This window comes from Delphinus delphis, chromosome 6, assembly GCF_949987515.2.
Source record: "Delphinus delphis chromosome 6, mDelDel1.2, whole genome shotgun sequence".
In the NCBI taxonomy this organism is placed as follows: Eukaryota; Metazoa; Chordata; class Mammalia; order Artiodactyla; family Delphinidae; genus Delphinus; species Delphinus delphis.
Window position 1 is genome coordinate 50,860,985 of NC_082688.1, and position 20,632 is coordinate 50,881,616.

The 20,632-nt window shown below is 39.9% G+C and overlaps 1 protein-coding gene across 1 annotated transcript in view; it reads right to left on the reverse strand.

Moving 5' to 3' along the window:
• Positions 1–20,632, reverse strand: part of PGM5 (phosphoglucomutase 5) — a 191,487-nt gene that overhangs the window by 155,628 nt on the left and 15,227 nt on the right. Inside the window, exons 2-4 of the mRNA XM_060014655.1 lie at positions 11,044–11,206; positions 4,019–4,165; positions 537–662 (exon numbers count right to left, since the gene is read on the reverse strand). Coding sequence (XP_059870638.1) covers positions 537–662; positions 4,019–4,165; positions 11,044–11,206 — 436 coding nt within the window. The remainder of the gene's footprint in view (positions 1–536; positions 663–4,018; positions 4,166–11,043; positions 11,207–20,632) is intronic.

Sequence of the window (20,632 nt, forward strand, 5' to 3'; positions counted from 1 at the left end):
AACTATTTGACCTTTTAAACTGTGTACGTATCAAAAACAATTTTGAGGGCTTCCCTGGTGGCGCAGTGGTTGAGAGTCCGCCTGCCGAAGCAGGGGACACGGGTTCATGCCCCGGTCCGGGAAGATCCCACATGCCACGGAGTGGTTGGGCCCGTGAGCCGTGGCCGCTGAGCCTGCGCGTCCGGAGCCTGTGCTCCGCAACGGGAGAGGCCACAGCAGTGAGAGGCCCGCGTACCACAAAAAAAAAAAAAAAAAAAAAAAAAAATTTTAATAACTACAGTTTTGCTATCTCCACTCTAACAGGCATAGCCTCAAAACCTTTTGTTCAAGCTTTGTTTTCATTTGCATCAAAAGAGAGAAATTAGAGCCCTGAAGTTTTCCAGAGCATCCCAAATACCTGAACACACACACACACACACACACACTGTATGAATATCTATAAATCCAGCCTTCCTCTTAATCCCAGAAACCCAACACACACTGAGGTCTCCTTTACCATTTCTTGCCCACCACTTGGTAGGAGAACACGCATTTACCTCCGTGCATGGCATCAATTCGGATCTTCAGTTGGCTGGGCCCAGTCAGCAAACTCTTGATGGCATTAAAGTCAAAGATGGTCCGAAGGAGGTTGAGATAGATATCCACTGGGTCCACTATCTCCACTAAGGATAGGAAAGCAAAAGGAGACACCAGTGACTACCCATGAAGAATACTTGGAAGCATAAAAATGCATGAAATTAGGATCACAATCACATCATAACCCCACACATTTACGTGGGAAGCGAAGTAACCATTTGCAGACAAAATCACAAATTAAAGCACAATCAAGATGCTGCAAAGTTTGCAGGTGATCGAAAGGTGTGAAAAATCTCAAGTGAAAAAAATCAACCACAAGAATAAAGTAGTTAAGATAAAACTATGCCTACTGTCCCTACTCCCACCTTCTTTCCCTCCCCCAAACTGCAACACCTCAATGCTAAGAGGCATCTTGGCACAGCCGGTTGCCTCTCCTGTGGGGAATGGCCAAAGAATGACTCAACTGGCCTGAAACAAATCAAGACGTGACCTCCGCAATGACCCCTACTTTCCAAATGCCATGGTGCCAACCAGATCCAGGTTCTGAATTGGTGGTGAAGGATATTTTTCTGAGTTTGTGTGAAGTCTCCTGCATGCCCAGTCTAGTACCAGTTTCAGGGTGAGCGCCAGCTATTTAGAAATCCTCATTAAACACAAATGTTCTCCAGTGTCCTGCACCACCCAATGACCAGGCATGCAAAACAAGTCTTTTCCACTTATTTCACAGATTCATAAAGCCCAGAATACATCACATTTTCAACCCTGGCAATCAGTACATAATTAATACTCAGAAAGTACTTTTCCTAGAAGTAATAAATATTTTATTTTAGGCACTAAAATTTGTCAACGAGCCCTGCTTTTTAAATTCGTAGTTAAATTTTGAAACTTATGTATGCTGTTTCTCAAATTTTTCAAAAAACATACTACTTTAGAATCCTGAAACACTTAAACCTGCACTAAAGATATTACCAATCCACCTTTAATAATTTTTAGTAAATCCAGGTGCAATAGTTGACGGATGAGATTTTATACGTAATATGAAGCTGTCCCTTCGTCTAGTCAAATACATGTCTAAAAATATTTTTTCTTGCACTTAAATCAAGGTAGTATGTGTGTCCATTCAAATATAATGTAATTACCGTTTACAGAACACAGATAGTTTTTAATCATCTTTGGATATTTGGAGGATATTAATCTATAAGATAAATTAAAAGTTAATCTATATGAACTGTACATCTAAAAATGATTAACATGATATACTTTACGTTACATATATTTTACCACAATAAAAAACTAATCTATAAAATAAAAGGTTATGGCTTGAAGTTTTACTCACTCTACAATTTAGGATATTTTTGGCAATTATTTCATTCTGGTTCTTTTCAGAAATTCCTGAACCACTTGTCTAAATACATTTGGTATTTATAGCAGATAACACATAGTACCAAACAGAAATGTAAAAAACAAGGAAGCAAGTAGAATTCCATGAAAACTGAAAGTTCACATCACATAGTTCATGCTCTTCATCCTTTAAGGTGAAATGTCAAAGACTGGTTTGTTTCCAATTAACTCAAGCCTTGCTCAACATTTAAAACAGCAAGAACACAGTACATAAATTATCCCAAATAATTATCTCCAAATTCTTCTTGGGAGCCAGGGAATGTCTCTATCTACCTCGTGGTATCTGTAGCATTATAGAAAACTCATCAAGCTAGCAATGTGCCTGGAGCAGTGGGCCTGAATCTGAGCTCACCAAACATCTGGGTCTCTTGGACAACAAATACAATTGTGAAGATACCATAAATAAATAAATAAAATTTCTTCCTGATGGTAATACCTGCTTTTTCTTAGTCATCTTATTTGCCAGTCCTTCTAAACATATGTAATCAAGTACACTTAAATCATTTGTTTAACATAAAATATCCCTTGCGGACTTCCCTGGTGGTGCAGTAGTTAAGAATCCACCTGCCAATACAGGGGACACTGTTTCAAGTCCTGGTGCGGGAAGATCCCACATGCTGCGGAGCAACTAAGCCCGTGCGCCACAACTACTGAGCCTGCACTCTAGAACCCGCAAGCCACAACTAATGAGCCCTGTGCCACAACTACTGAAGCCCGTGCACCTAGAGCCCGTGCTCTGCAACAAGAGCAGCCACCGCAATGAGAAGCCTGCGCACCGCAAGGAAGAGTAGCCCCCGCTCGCCACAACTAGAGAAAGCCTGCGTGCAACAACAAAGACTCAACACGGACATATACATACATACATACATACATAAATAAAATTTGAAAATAAATAAATAATATATCCCTTGCTTTTAGTTGTCAAGCGATTGTGCAAGCATGTGTGTGTGTGTGTGTGTGTGTGCAAACTCTCAACTAGATTAGTAAAATCAGGAACTGTTGCTTCCAATAAATATCACATGGTTTTCAATTAATTTCTGCTCACTAGCTAAGCAAGCAATTGACTCAAAATCTTCCAAGACAAATGTGGTAGAGTTGGCCCAACACTGTGACTCCAAACAGTCCATTTCAAGCTCTTTTCTGTCCCTAAAATACCATGTGGCCATGAGCCAGGTATTTCACCTTTTTAACTAAATTAAATTACTTGTAAAATAAGGATACCATCTTAACACAAACTGGATTTAAGCTTATAGGGGCACTGAAGGAGTAAAAAATTGTTAGTTTTATTGCTACTTATATGCCTTCTAGGAAAAAAACAATAGGATAATATAAAGGGTGAAAAAATGATATGCATATCCATGGCATTAATGTTGTTATATGGTTCAATATTAATCTCCAAATTGAAAAGTTATAATGGAGGACTTAGAGGCTTTATTCATTCTATAGTACAGGATAATATTTTTTGACAACTTCATCCCAGTTTTTCAATTCTTGAACCATTTTCCTAAATCCATTTGGTACTTTGTAAATTCCTTTGTAAAATCTCCTAACACGGAGTGTAATGTAGCGCAGGTGATCATCAATTGTGCATTGAATCAACATGAACTGCGTGGTTCTGGCTTGGAAAAGAAATGCCTACCTTCCATGGGAAATTTTAATAACCCCACTACCTTTTAAGGTCTCTTCTTAATTATCTAAAGTATTTCGGTATGTTCACCTTAATTGCTTAGAAAAGCAAAGACACGTTTTGGCTCCACAGCCTATTCCTGGAACACTGTAAAAGAGTCAGCCATGAAATGTTCCCTATGCCAAAAATGATAGAGAGTTTGGAAAGTCGTTTTTGAAAGTTTGCCAGTTCTAAATATCTTGGCTGCCTTTATTTCTCTCTGCACCACACTCAGATTACATCTACTTATCAAGTGCCACTCCTGAGATTGATAATTCCATCACTTTCGTGTGTGCTTTTCCCTGAAGAAAAAACCAGAGTCACCCCCATCCACGGAGTTATTCTGATTTCTTCAAAATACTGTTTCTCTGTTACCTCTAAATGGTTTGAATTTGTTCTCCAGGTCAAACTCTTGTCTTCCTAGTCGAGACAGGTCGATTCGTAAATCAGGGCATATGGCGTATTCCTCGATTGTTTTGCTGATCTGATAGATTTTGTCTGAGACGACATCTGGCGCAGGACCTAAAATTTGAAAATAATGCACCACCGAAAATAAATCTGCTTAAAAATTAAATCAGAGAAATATTAGTTCCTCCACCACCAAGCAGGAGAAAGATTCATTTTTGCTCTAGACAATGGTCACCAGTTCACAGTTCGATGTACCTCGATATTTCTTATCCTTCCACTCTGGAGGAAACGTGTCCAGCCTCACCTGTTCCATGTAGGCCAATAACCCACATGTTGGTTTGTTTCAATCCACTTCTAAACAATGATATGTCTTCCCTAAAAATAGTCGCACACCTGCCAGGGAGACCTGGTTATGTCATCAGCTTTATTCAGGATATGAGACACAAACAGGATATGCATTTGACAGAACTGAGGGATTCCAGATTTTAACTGCAGCTTCCCAAGTGCACCTAGAGAAAGAAAATACGATTTCTACTCCCAGATCTGCTGCCTATTTGATGCATAAGCTGACCAGGATACATTATTTTCCCCAACTCACACTCTCTAGTGACTCCCAAGTTTTTAAAGTGAGGTTTAAAATATTTGATGCACTTCCTCACAAGGTCAAGCTGACAGTTAAGGTGAAGTGATAGGCTTTAAATGAACTGAACATGAAATCAATGGTTGTCCTCCTTTAATTTTTCTTTTCTTTTTAATTTTTATATCTTCATGCAAGCAACTTTAGGTTTTTTACGAGTTTGGGAATCAAATAAATAAGTAGATTGAAAGATCTAAAACATAAATAATTGATAACTTTGTATATTGATCTCACTCACCAGCTATATTATAACTTTCTACTGAACAGAAATTATTTCTTGATTTCTTTTATATCCCAGCGCTTAGAGCTACACTGCCCAATTCAATCGCTGCTAGCCACATGTGGCTCTTGAACATTTGAAATGTGACTAGTCAAACTGACATGTGCTGCAGTTACAAAATACACATCAAATTTTGAAGAGTTATAGAAAAACAGAATACATTACATTAATAATTTTTATAGTAACATGTTGAAGTGATAATATTTTGGATATATTAAGTTAAAATATATTATTCATTTCACCTGCTTCTTTTTACTTTTTTAGGTAGCTACTAGAAAATTTTTAATTACAAATGTGGCTCACAATATCTTTCTTTTTTTTTTAACATCTTTATTGGAGTATAATTGCTTTACAATGGTGTGTTAGTTTCTGCTTTATAACAAAGTGAATCAACCATACATATACATATATCCCCATATCCCCTCCCTCTTGCGTCTCCCTCCCCCACTCCCTATCCCACCCCTCTAGGTGGTCACAAAGCACCGAGCTGATCCCCCTGAGCTATGTGGCTGCTTCCCACTAGCTATCTATTTTACATTTGATAGTGTATATATGTCCATGCCACTCTCTCACTTCATCCCAGCTTACCCTTCCCCCTCCCCGTGTCCTCAAGTCCATTCTCTATGTCTGCGTCTTTATTCCTGTCCTGCCCCTAGGTTCTCCAGAACCTTTTTTTTTTTTTATTCCAGATATATGTGTTAGCATGCGGTACTTGTTTTTCTCTTTCTGACTTACTTCACTCTGTATGACAGACTCTAGGTTCATCCAGCTCACTACAAATAACAATTCCATTTCTTTTTATGGCTGAGTAATATTCCATTGTATATATGTACCACATCTTCTTTATGCATTCATCTGTCGATGGACACTTAGGTTGCTTGCATGTCCTGGCTATTGTAAATAGAGCTGCAATGAACATTGTGGTACATGACTCTTTTTGAATTATGGTTTTCTCAGGGTATATGCACAGTAGTGGGATTGCTGGGTTGTATGGTAGTTCTATTTTTAGTTTTTTAAGGAACCTCCATACTGTTCTCCATAGTGGCTGTATCAATTTACATTCCCACCAACAGTGCAAGAGGGTTCCCTTTTTTCCACACCCTCTCCAGCATTTATTGTTTGTAGATTTGTTGATGAGGGCCATTCTGACCGGTGTGAGGTGATACCTCATTGTGGTTCTGATTTGCATTTCTCTAATGATGTTGAGCATTCTTTCATGTGTTTGTTGGCAATCTGTATATCTTCTTCGGAGAAATGTCTGTTTGGGTCTTCTGCCCATTTTTGGATTGGGTTGTTTGGTTTTTTTTGATGTTGAGCTGCATGAGCTGCTTCACAATATATTTCTATTGGACAATGCTGCCTTAGAGCATAGCACTGTTACCGTCTCCCAAAAAAGGTTCACTGAACATATAAAAAGGAATAATGACCAAACTCATCAAGTTGCATACCTTAAACGTGTGCCGGTTTTTTATATATCAATTACACCTCAATAAAGCGGGGGGAGAGGGGGGAAAGGAATAGCAATAGCACCATTTCAGTGGATAGAAAAGAGCCTAGTAGATTTTACCCACGTTTTCTCACATAGGAAAAGTGAAGACCACAAAGAAGTAAACATAGCCCTCTCAGCTTCACTCCTTACCATTTTTTATTCTTTTGCAAAACTTAAAAAGTAAAGAGTGCTATTTACTTTTTGCATTTGTTTATGCTTGCCAGATGACACACGTCTATCTCTCTGCCTCCCAGGCACTACACTACGTTCTTGGGATGTTTCCATCACATTTTAAAAGTCTCCATCTGAGTTTGTTTGCCAAAGCACACTGATTTCCAAAAGCAAAAGCAACACTGATAACCTCTGAGTTCATCAGCATCCTCTGCATCCCTTCACATCTTCCCAGTTCTTGACATCTTCCACTCCAGTGACTTCCCTCTTCATTTTAGTCAATTCCTAGTACAGTCCTAGTACTGTCTTTTGATATGCTTCTTGCAAAAATATCAAATTTGAGTATCTTAATCCCACAAATTCCTAATCTTTCATCTACCCTACTTTGTACCCCTGTGAACCTGTTCCTCATTCCTATACTGATGCCCAACATCACTTGATTACTCCCAGGCCATCGGTCCATTTCATTTCACTGGTCTCTTATCCCAGAAGGACCCTATGGTCTAGCATTTGAGCCTTGCCTTTGTTAGTACAATAAGACAAGCCAACATTTGTTGAAACTTACACATACCACCTTTCACATCGTACGTGGAATTCAGCATTCACAAAAAGCAGATGAAGTAAGAATCATTAGTATCTTCATTTTCCAAATAAGGAAACTGAAATTGGAAGAGGTGACCTTAACACAGGTCACATCACTCGTGTGACAGAGGCTGGGTTTGACTCCTAATAGTCTGATGTCAGCTCAGACACTCTTAACAACTACCAGCCCACCTTATGCTCTGCCATGCCCACACTGCCATTCCCCAATCCTGGGACATCACCATCATCTGCTCCATTGCTGCTATTCCCACACTCCCCCCATGCATTGCTGAAGGCAGTAGTGAAATTACACCAACTGGCTCCCCCGAAAAATGAGACTGCTTAACTTCCACTCGGTCCTCACAACCCCTCAGGAATCCTCAACAAATTTCCCAGAGGACCTTTTAGAAAACATCTTCATTTATCCCCTTCTCTATCCTTTCCCCATTATCTGAGCAAGTTACATTTCCTCTTCTTTTTTTTTCAACAGATATAGGCAACTATTTCCCAAAACTTCCACTCTGCACCCTCAAAGTGCTTCTTTCCCTCATCTCTGCCTCCTTACTCAGAAGTTCTACCTACTTCTTAGAATCTAGGTTCCAAATGAGCTCCACAGCTTATGAGTTCTGTGACACTGGGCAAGTTTTTTAAACCATGAGGATTAAATGAGAACATGTATGTAAAGTTCTGACTATGAAGCTTGGCACACTGTAATTATTCAAAAAAATCAGTATTTTTATTACTGATTCCTTTTGTCCTCTAGCACCTTCTCCCCTATTTAAAAACATGCTCAGAAAGGTCCTGTCCTCTAAATAATTTAAAAGCAACATAGCTTTAGATGTGTCCTATTTCCCTGGATGTGCCTACTAATTCTATAGACACTTCGCTTTTAACTTATGCCATAAGATGTATTTGTATGACACCCAATAGAAGAGATGAATGTCTGCAACTTCAGATGAAGGATAACATGGTAAAACTCACTCTAAGTGGGAAGAAACCAACTGAATCTCTCCATGCCATCAGGAATGTTAGTCTCATTAATGATGCCAAGACATGTAAACATGAAGAATTAAATGTAAGAGGAAGGACTTTCAACAGAGTTAAAGGCTAAACGATAAGTTCAACCCCCTCCCCCTATTCAGGATATGACTGAACAGGTCTCATAACCTCCTGTAATTCAGTCTACGAAATGGTTATTTAAATAATATCTTCCCCTTTTATGCCTCACAAGTTATCATAGAGATGACTGAGATTCTCTTGCAAGACACGAAGTCAGACATTAATTTAAATGCTTAAATACACAATTTAGTTTGGCAACTTATATATTACATTGCTCTACAAATTCCCATTTTCTGAGCTCATGAAATGGCCTGTGTTATCAGTGTGCAGAACACCTACGCACTGCATATTTTTTCCTGAAATATTCAGTAGCTGCTGCGAGACTAGATGTTGGCCCTAGGTGTGCTTCTTAGTGAAGCAGGGTTTCTTGAATCACACTTTCAAGAATGAGGCTCCTCATAAGGTGTTTTTTTTAACACGATGTGAGTAATGTTCTTTCTCTGGATAATGCCCAAAATGGCTGCAAGGAGGGGGCAATCATGTACTTCCCCTTCAGGACGTGCTATTTTGCCTGGGCCAGGAATGCTTCATAATGGCAACAGTTGTTGGTTAAAATTCAGCTCCCACCCACATATACACGAAGACTCAGTATTCTAGATTAAAAGAGATTTAAGAGACTTAAAAAACAAATGCAGGGGGGTGGGATGAATTGGGAGATTGGGATTGACATATTTACACTACTATGTATAAAATAAGTAACTAATGAGAACCTACTACATAGCACAGGTAACTCTACTCAGTGCTCTGTGGTGACCTAAATGGGATGGAAATCTTAAAAAGAGGGGATATATGTATACGTATAACTAATTCACTTTGCTGTACAGCAGAAAGTAACACAACATTGTAAAGCAACTATACTCCAATAAAAATTAATTTAAAAAATAAATAAATTAAATTAAAATTTAAAAAAACAAATGAAATGCATGGTTCTGGGATAAAACTTGGTTTGAACAAAACAGATGTAAATAACATCTGGGGGATACTTGGAAAATTCTGAATACAGATTAGGTTTTAGATGATATTAGAGAATTAGTATTATTTTTGTTAGGTGTGATCATGCAGTTATACAGGAATACGTCTTTATTTTAAAGAGATGTCAGAAATATTTGGGTGCAAAATATCTTCATGCTGTAATTTACCTTTAAGCAAAATGGAAAAACAAAGTAATGGATACTTGGTATCCATTTATTATCCTTCCTGCCTTTACATATGCTCAAAAAAATTTTAATTCACCCCTATACACGTATCCCACCCCACCAGGACTCCTAAACTATACATTTCTATAAATATAAGAAAAAGTGAAATAATTCTAGGCATGTCAGTGAGAGAAAGTCAACACTATAGGAAAGAGAGAATGTAGGACTTATGCTAAGGAGTCATCTGTCTGACCATGTGACCTTGAGCAAACAGCCTCTCAGGGCTTTGATTTCTTCACCTATAAAATGACAGGAATGATCTAAATGATTTTGAGGGTCTGTTCCAGAGTCCTTCTTTAAATCCAGAGTCCTTCCATGTCAGATAAGCATCAACATTCAACCATTTCACTGTGCTGAGGAGTACAGAGGACCAAAATGGGTTTGAGACCCCGTTATGCCATTTCCTCGTCATGTCACCCTGGGCGACGTGATGCTTAATTTTATGTGTCAACTTGCTTTGGCCACAGAGAGCCCAGATGTTCATTTAAACGTTATTCTGGGTATGTCTGTGAGGATGTTTCTGGATAAGATTAACATTTGAATCAGTAGACTGAGTAAAGCAGATTGCTCTCCCCAGTGCGGCTGGGCCTCATCCAACCCACTGAAGGCTTGGACAGAACAAAAAACTGAGAAAGGGAGAATCCACTCTCTGCCTGACTGTTTCCAGCTGACACACTGGCCCCTCCTGACTCAGACTGGACCTTACACTCTGCTGCTTCTCAGGCCTTCGGACTTAGATCAGAACCCTAACATCCATTGGCTCTCCTGGGCCTCCAGCTTGCTGACCAAAGACCTTGGGACTTCGCAGCCTCCATAATCACATGAGCCAATTCCTTATAATAAATCTCTGTACAGATCTTCCTCAACTTACAACGGAGTCATAGTCCGATCAACCCATTGTAAATTGAAAACATCGTAAGTCGAAAATGCATTTAATACACCTAACATCATGGTTTAGCCTAGCCTACCTTAAGAGTGCTCAGGACACCCATGTTAGTCAACACTTTTACAAAATCATCTATCACAAAGCCTACTTTAAGGTAAAGTGCTGAATATCTCATATAATTTATTGAATACTTACCGAAACTACAAAACAGAAATGACTGAATGGGTACAGAACGGCTGTAAGTGTACTGGCTGTTTACCCTTGTGATTGGGTGGGAGCTGCATTTGCTGCCCCTGCCCAGGATCACGAGAGAGAATCATACCATGCACACATTGCTAGCCCAGGAAAAGACCAAAATTCAAATGAAGTAGTTTCTATTGAATGCATATTGCTTTTACACCGTTGTAAAGTCAAAAAATCTCTAAATCAAACCATCGTAGGTTGGAACCCGTCTATGTGTCCTATTGGTTCTGCTTCTCTGGAAAACCCTGACTAATACAGGCACCTCACTAGAAATTTCTGAGCCATTTTCTCTCTTCCTTGCTTGTCCACCATCAGTGGGTCACTGTAAGACTATGACAATATAAAAAGAAAGAAATCATGACAATTAAGCCATATTCTGAACCACATACCTCCATTGGCAACATTAAATTTCACTCCAAACTCTCCCCCTGGTCCTCCAGGGCAGTGGCTGGCTGTCAGGATGATTCCACCAGCTGCCTTGATCTTTCTGATAATGCAGGATACAGCAGGTGTCGACAAGATGCCATTCTGTCCAATAATCAGCCGACCAATCTAGATTAGCCAAGGAAAAAAAATCAATCCAGTTACATGGGATTGAAGTGCATTTCAATGAGAAAGTGTCCCAGGCTCTATTAGCACACACTAATCACCTGGCAAAAAGAACTGAGTGGGGCTTCCCTGGTGGCGCAGTGGTTGAGAGACCGCCTGCCGATGCAGGGGACATGGGTTTGTGCCCCGGTCCGGGAAGATCCCACATGCCGCGGAGCGGCTGGGCCCATGAGCCATGGCCGCTGGGCCTGCACGTCCGGAGCCTGTGCTCCGCAACGGGAGAGGCCACAACAGTGAGAGGCCCACGTACCGCAAAAAGAAAAAAAAAAAAAAGAACTGAGTGGGGTTAAGGTGGGGGGCATGTGTAAGGGGGTGGGGGGAAGGGTAGCTCAGGCGTTGTCTTTCCTTCCCCATGTCTTCAAGACCATTTGGGACACCCACATCTCAGTTATTAACCTGTAAATGGGATCTGCCTCATTGATTTTCAGTAGTTTAAAACACCTGCTTTTGCTGTACACCTGCAACAAATGACATTGTTAATCACCTATACTCCAATATGAAATAAATTTTTTTTTAATATATTAAAGAAAACACCCACTTCCGATGACCAAAGGGTTAGCTTGAATCACACGAGAAGTTCTTAGTTTATTACTGGTTTAGAAACCCCATGTGTACATGCTGGAAATTACAAGAAAAAAAAACAGAGCACTTGTCTGCTTCAGCTTCCTTCTCTGCCTCAGCACAAGCTCACACAGTAGGGACCTGATCTGCTACATCCTCATCGTCTGCAAGTGTATTTTAACTGCACTGGGAAGGCCCAGTCTCCTGAAGGCAGAAGTCCTATTTTGGCAACATGTGCTAGGGACATTGGAGAAATCCAGCCATGCTAGGCAGAGATCTGGAGGTCATCCATCAGTGTGGCCAGACTCTCTATAGCTACAAAACTGATTTTTTTAAAAAGAAAGAAAACAGCATAGCCCTGCAGAGCATTACTCCATATGCTTTGTTTTAAAATAGGGCCCAACGTCATCCAATCCAGTGGTTCTCAAATGTTGCTACAAATCAGAATCATTAGTGAAGCCTAGAAAATTCTAGTACTAAGTAGTCTAGTAGTCTAGTCCAGTACTAAGACTGCATTCCAGACCAATTATATTGGAATCTCGGGGTGGGATCCTGAGCTCCACAGTTGTTTCCAGTATTTAGCCAAGTTTGGTGATCAAACCCCCTCGCTACTCAAAGGGCCAGAGGCATGGGCATTACCTGCGAGCCTGGGAGAAATGTTAAACCTCAAGCCCTACCCCACACCTACTGAATAAGGATCAGTATTTAGCAAGACCCCACCCCTTCTCCACATAATTCATTTGTCTATTAACGTTTGAGAAGTACCGACATAGCCCAGCAACCAAAACCAGCGCCCGTGTCCAGCTCAACAGCAGTTACCCTGGCACCAACGATAGCATTGCTGGAAGTAGGTCACTGACCAGATATGACAATGAGAAAATAGACCAAAAAAAAAAAAACCTTTAAAGGGCGAACACGAGAGCTCCAAAAACAAAGCACTCTTGTGATAATTTAGTATAGAAAGACCCACACTCTCCACAACCTCCCCAGAGCACATATTTGCAAGTGGATGAGGCAGATTATAAACAAATAAGCCTAATAGTAGTAGTGGTAGTAGTAATTACTAGTTGGGTACATATTGGAAAAAATCAGCAGGTTTCGGTGATAGAGAATAACGGGGTGTTAATTTTAATAGTAACAGTAACAATTATAAGAGCTAAGGGAGCTTGGATTTTATTCTAAGTACAAGGGGAATCCATAGAAGGGTTTTAAGCAGTGGAAGTGACCTGATATCAGTTACATTTTTTAAAGATCATGGGCTGAGCAATCCAAAAGATCGTATTAAAAAGCAAGTCATTCACATCAGCAAAGCATTCCAATGTCTGTCCTCGTCTCCCACCAACCCCAGGTAAAGTCAAAGTCTTCATGGTCTACCAGGCCCTACATGATCTGACTGCCATCACCTGCCATTCTCCACTTCCCTCCCTCCCTCTGCTCCGGCCACACTGGCTGGTTTGCTGTTCCTCACACACATCAAGTGTGCTCAGTGCCTTTCCATTTGCTCTTTCCTCTCCTTAGAGCACTCTTATCCAGGTATTCATAAGCCTGCCCCACCCCATCCTTTGGGTTACTGTTTCAACGTCAACTAATCAAAGATAGCACCCTTGACAGCCCTATACAGTAGGGCACCCATAAGTCCCTAATTTCTCTACTGGCCTCTATTTTCTTTATCCTGTTTAGTCTTCTGTATTACACATATTACCCCTTAATATTTTCCATTTTATTTGTTTATTTTCCCACTATATATAAGTTCTAAGGACTTTGGTTTTTTTCACTGCTATACTCTGAGTATCTAAAACAAACTTAGCATATACTAAGTACACAATAAGTATATGTTGAATTAATTAATTGAAAAAAATGAATGAATGATGCGGGAGTGGCTGCAATATGCAAAATGCATTAGAGACTGACAAGAGCAAAAGGAGAAAGATCAGATGGAAGGCTCTCACGGCAGAGCTGAGTGTGGACAACATCTTGGGCTAGACCAGAGGCAGCAGAAATGAAAAGAAGTGATTACATTTGAATATATTTTTGGAAGGAGAATGAACAGAACATGTGGGTGGAATGAAATATGGAAGAGATATATAGTAGCCAGCCCCTAAGATGGTCCCCAATGCTCTGTGCATTCTGGCATTCATGCCTCGGTGCAGGACCCTCCCACAGCGAACAAGGCAGATCTGAGTGATTAGTAGAACACGGCAGAAGCGATGGTGTGTAACTTCCAATAAATGACATTGCTGCTTCTGCCCTGCCCTCTTGGATTGTTCACTCTGGGGGAAGCAGCCACCATGTCACCAGGACACTCAAGGAGCCCTGTGTAGTCACCTGAATGGAGAGGACCTGAAGCCTCCCACCAACAGCCAGCACCCACTTGCCAGCCATGCAGGTGAGCCGCCTTGCACTAGATCCTCCAGCCCTTCAAGCCTTCATATGACAAAGCCCCCACCAATATGCAACTGGGACCGAGTCAGAACAACCTACCTCCTGTCCCAGAGAAACTGTAATAGTAAATATTTGTTTATTTTAAGCCACTAAGTTTTGTCATGGTTTCTTACACGGAAATAAATAACTAAAACAGGGGCAGTGAGGAAAGGAGCCAACTCACAGCTTCTACCTTTAAGAACTCGATGGATGGTGGTGCCATTGACTGAGAAGGGAAAGACAAAGGACAAAAATCACACTCATACTTTATCCAGAGCCAAGATAAATCATGTTCCACATGCTTTTGTTAAAATTTATGTAGTCATTCAACTTATTTTATTGAGTATTACCATGAAACAGGCAATGTAGAAGACCCTGCAGGTACAGTAATGAATACAAATTAGTCACTACCCTCAAGGAGTAAACCTGCAGATTCAAGAATGTGAAAAATATTTGTAACTTTTGTTCATAATTTTCTCTCTCTCCCATTTTTCAGGATTATTCTTAAAGAAATAATCTTTAAAGGGGAAGAAGGTATTATGTGTAGACACTTCCTATAGTGGTATTCATTAGAGGTAAAAAAATTTTTTTAAATCATTATAAATGACTAATAATGAAGAACCTGTAAAATAAAGTGCGATGTATCAACTTATGGAATATTCTTCAGCCATCTAAAAGAATTATTATGAAGACCAAGCACCTGTGGCAGACCACAAAAAGTTATGCTCCCCTTTCACAGGGCAGGACTGTTGCTGGGCAGCAGCTGCCCAGCCAGGGGCTACACTTTCCAGACCACCCTTGCATCTAGGTGTGGCCACATGACCAGTTCTCGCAATGAGTGATAAACTACTATGAGAATGAGAAAGAAGTAATGTGTGTTCCTTCTGGGTTAAGGATGTTAAGGAGTAGATACGTCTTCTCCTCACTGCTTATTTCCCCTTCCACAGACTCAACACAGGTGACCACACAGCTCGAGGAGATGCCAGAGCAAGAAGATGAAAAGAACCTGGGTGCCTAACTCACAGGATGGGCAAGAGTCTTTGTTCACCAGCAAAATCCCCATTGGACTATTACGTGAGTGAGAAATAATTTTCTATTGTTTTTAAGGGAATAAAAATTGCCGAGGAGACCTTTAACTCTCCTGGAGGAGGAGTAAGACATGGGGATCACCTTCCTCCCCACAAATACATCAGAAATACATCTACATGTAGAACACCAGAACACCTACTGAATGATGGAAGAAGACCTGACTTCCCAAAAGCCATGTGACTGACAGGGTCTTCATGCTCCGGCCGGGTGTCAGGGCTGAGCTTCTGAGGTGGGAGAGCCGAGTTCAGGACATTGGTCCACCACAGACCTCCTGGTTCCACATAATATCAAATGGCAAAAGCTCTCCCAGAGATCACCATCTCAATGCTAAGACCCAGCTCCACTCAATGACCAGCAAGCTACAGTGCTGGACACCCACGGCCAAACAATTAGCAAGACAGGAACACACCCCCACCCATTAGCAGAGAGGCTGCCTAAAATCATAATAAGGTCACAGACACCCCAAAACACACCACCAGACATGGTCCTGCCCACCAGAAAGACAAGATCCAGCCTCATCCACCACAACACAGGCACCAGTCCCTTCCACCAGGAAACCTACATAACCCACTGAACCAACCTTAGCCACTGGGGGCAGACACGAAAAACAACAGGAACTACGAACCTGCAGCCTGCAAAAAGGAGACCCCAAACACAGTAAGTTAAGCAAAATGAGAAGACAGAGAAACACACAGCAGATGAAGGAGGAGGGTAAAAACCCAGCAGACCAAACAAATGAAGAGGAAATAGACAGTCTACCTGAAAAAGAATTCAGAGTAATGATGGTAAAGATGATCCAAAATTTTGGAAATAAAATGGAGAAAATACAAGAAACGTTTAACAAGGACCTAGAAGAACTAAAACGCAAACAAACAATGATGTACAACAAAATAAATGAAATTAAAAATTCCCTAGAAGGAATCAATAGCAGAATAACTGAGGCAGAAGAACGGATAAGTGACCTGGAAGATAAAATAGTGGAAATAACTACCGCAGAGCAGAATAAAGAAAAAAGAATGAAAAGAATTGAGGACAGTCCCAGAGACCTCTGGGACAACATTAAATGCACCAACATTCGAATTATAGGGGTTCCAGAAGAAGTAGAGAAAAAGAAAAGGACTGAGAAAATATTTGAAGGATTATAGTTCAAAACTTTCCTAATATGGGAAAGGAAAAAGTCAATCAAGTCCAGGAAGTGCAGAGAGTCCCATACAGGATAAATCCAAGGCGAAACACACCAAGACACATATTAATCAAACTATCAAAAATTAAATACAAAGAAAAAATATTAAAAGCAGCAAGGGAAAAATAACATACAAGGGAATCCCCATAAGGTTAACAGCTGATCTTTCAACAGAAACTCTGCAAGCCAGAAGGGAGCGGCAGGACATATTTAAAGTGATGAAAGGGAAAAAACTACAACCAAGATTACTCTACCCAGCAGAGGTCTCATTCAGATTCGATGGAGAAATTAAAACCTTTACAGACAAGCAAAAGCTGAGAGAATTCAGCACCACCAAACCAGCTGTACAGCTGTACCAGCTTCTCTAGCAGGAAACACAAGAGAAGGAAAAGAACTACAAAAACAAACCCAAAACAATTAAGAAAATGGTAATAGGAACATACATATCGATAACTACCTTAAATGTAAATGGATTAAATGCTCCAACCAAAAGACATAGACTGCCTGAATGGATACAACAAGAAGACCCATATATATACTGTCTACAAGAGACCCATTTCAGACCTAGGGACACATACACACTGAAAGTGAGGGGATGGAAAAAGATATTCCATGCAAATGGAAATCAAAAGAAAGCTAGAGTAGCAATTCTCATATCAGACAAAATAGACTTTAAAATAAATATTACAAGAGACAAAGAAGGACAATACATAATGATTAAGGGATCAATCCAAGAAGAAGATATAACAATTGTAATTATTTATGCACCCAACATAGGAGCACCTCAATACATAAGGCAAATGCTAACAGCCATAAAAGGGGAAATCTACAGTTACTCAATCATAGTAGGGGACTTTAACACCCTACTTTCACCAACAGACAGACCATCCAAAATGAAAATAAATAAGGAAACACAAGCTTTAAATGATACACTAAACAAGATGGACTTAATTGATATTTAAAGGACATTCCATCCAGAATAACAGATTACATTTTCCTCTCAAGTGCTCACGGAACATTCTCCAGGATAGATCATATCTTGGATAACAAATCAAGCCTTGATTAACTTAAGAAAACTGAAATCATATCAAGTATCTTTCCTACCACAATGCTATGAGACTAGATATCAATTACAGGAAAAAATCTGTAAAAAGTACAAACACATGGAGGCTAAACAATACACTACATAATAACCAAGAGATCACTGAAGAAATCAAAGAGGAAATCAAAAAATACCTAGAAACAAATGACAATGAAATCACGATGACCCAAAACCTATGGGATGCAGCAAAAGCAGTTTTAAGAGGGAAGTTTATAGCAATACAATCCTACCTCAAGAAACAAGAAACATCTCAAACAACCTAACCTTGCACCTAAAGCAATTAGAGAAAGAAGAACAAAAAAACCCCAAAGTTAGCAGAAGGAGAAATCATAAAAATCAGATCAGAAATAAATGAAAAAGAAATAAAGGAACAATAGCAAAGGTCAGTAAAACAAAAAGCTGGTTCTTTCAGAAGATAAACAAAATTGATAAACCATTAGCCAGACACATCAAGAAAAAACGGGAGAAGCCTCAAATCAATAGAATTAGAAATGAAAAAGGAGAAGTAACAACTGACACTGCAGAAATACAAAGGATCATGAGAGATTACTACAAGCAACTATATGCCAATAAAATGGACAACCTGTAAGAAATGGACAAATTCTTAGAAAAGCACAATGTTCTGAGACTGAACCAGGAAGAAATAGAAAATATAAACAGACCAATCACAAGCACTGAAATTGAGACTGTGATTAAAAATCTTCCAACAGGTTTCCCTGGTGGCGCAGTGGTTGAGAGTCTGCCTGCCGATGCAGGGGGCACAGGTTCGTGCCCCCGTCTGGGAAGATCCCACATGCCGCAGAGTGGCTGGGCCCGTGAGCCATGGCCACTGAGCCTGCACATCCAGAGCCTGTGCTCTGCAACGGGAGAGGCCACAACATTGAGAGGCCCAAGTACTGCCAAAAAAAAAAAAAAAAAAAAAAACCTCCAGAACATAGGCATAGAGGGAACATACCTCAACATAATAAAGGCCATATATGACAAACCCACAGCCAACATCATTCTCAATGGTGAAAAACTGAAACCATTTCCACTAAAATCAGGAACGAGACAAGGTTGTCCACTCTCACCACTCTTATTTAACATAGTTTTGGAAGTTTTAGCCACAGCAGTCAGAGAAGAAAAAGAAATAAAAGGAATCCAAATCAGAAAAGAAGAAGTAAAGCTGTCACTGTTTGCAGATGACATGGTACTATACGTAGAGAATCCTAAAGATGCTATCAGAAAACTACTAGAGCTAATCGATGAATTTGGTAAAGTAGCAGGATACAAAATTAATGCACAGAAATCTCTTGCATTCCTATACCCTAATGATGAAAAATGTGAAAGAGAAATTAAGGAAGCACTTCCATTTACCACTGCAGCAAAAAGAATAAAATATCTAGGGGTAAACCTACCTAAGGAGACAAAAGACCTGTATGCAGAAAACTGTAAGACATTGATGAAAGAAATTAAACATGTAACAAACAGATGGAGAGATATACCATGTTCTTGGATTGGAAGAATCAACACTGTGAAAATGACTATACTGCCCAAAGCAATCTACAGATTCAATGCAATCCCTATCAAACTACCACTGGCATTTTTCACAGAACCAGAACAAAAAATTTCACAATTTGTATGGAAACACAAAAGACCCCGAATAGCCAAAGCAAACTACAGAAAGAAAAATGGAGCTGGAGGAATCAGGCTCCCTGATTTCAGACTATACTACAAAGCTACAGTAATCAAGACAGTGTGGCACTGGCACAAAAACAGAAATATAGATCAATGGAACAGGATAGAAAGCCCAGAGATAAATCCATGCACCTATGGTCAACTAATCTATGACAAAGGAGGCAAGGATATACAATGGAGAAAAGACAGACTCTTCAATAGTGGTGCTGGGAAAACTGGACAGCTACATGTAAAAGAATGAAATTAGAACACTCCCTAACACCATACAGAAAAATCAACTCAAAGTGGATTAAAGACCTAAATGTAAGGCCAGACACTATAAAACTCTTAGAGGAAAACACAGGCAGAACACTCTATGACATAAATCACAGCAAGATCCTTTTTGACCCACCTCCTAGAGAAATGGAAATAAAAACAAAAATAAACAAATGGGACCTAATGAAACTTAAAAGCTTTTGCATAGCAAAGGAAAACATAAACAAGACAAAAAGACAACCCTCAGAATGGGAGAAAATATTTGCAAATGAAGCAACTGTCAAAGGATTAATCTCCAAAATATATAAGCAGCTCATGCAGCTCAATATCAAAAAAACAGACAACCCAATCCAGAAATGGGCAGAAGACCTAAATAGACATTTCTCCAAAGAAGATATGCAGATTGCCAACAAACACATGAAAGAATGCTCAACATCACTAACCATTAGAGAAATGCAAATCAAAGGTACAATGAGGTGTCACCTCACACTGTCAGAATGGCCATCATCAAAAACTCTAGAAACAATAAATGCTGGAGAGGGTGTGGAGAAAAGGGAACCCTCTTGCACTGTTGGTGGGAATGTAAATTGATACAGCCACTGTGGAGAACAGTATGGAGGTTCCTTAAGAAACTAAAACTAGAACTACCATATGACCCAGCAATCCCACTACTGGGCATATACCCTGAGAAAGCCATAATTCAAAAAGAGTCATGTACCACAATGTTGATTGCAGCCCTACTTACAATAGCCAGGACATGGAAGCAACCTAAGTGTCCATCGACAGATGAATGGATAAAGAAGATGTGACACATATATACAATGGAATATTACTCAGCCATAAAAAGAAACGAAATTGAGTTATTTGTAGTGAGCTGGATGGACCTAGAGTCTGTCATACAGAGTGAAATGAGTCAGAAAGAGAAAAACAAATACTGTATGCTAACACATATATATGGAATCTGAAAAAGAAAATGGTTCTGAAGAAACTAGGGGCAGGACAGGAATAAAGAAGACGACGTAGAGAAGGGACTTGAGGACGTGGGGAGGGGGAATGTAAATTGGGATGAAGTGAGAGAGTG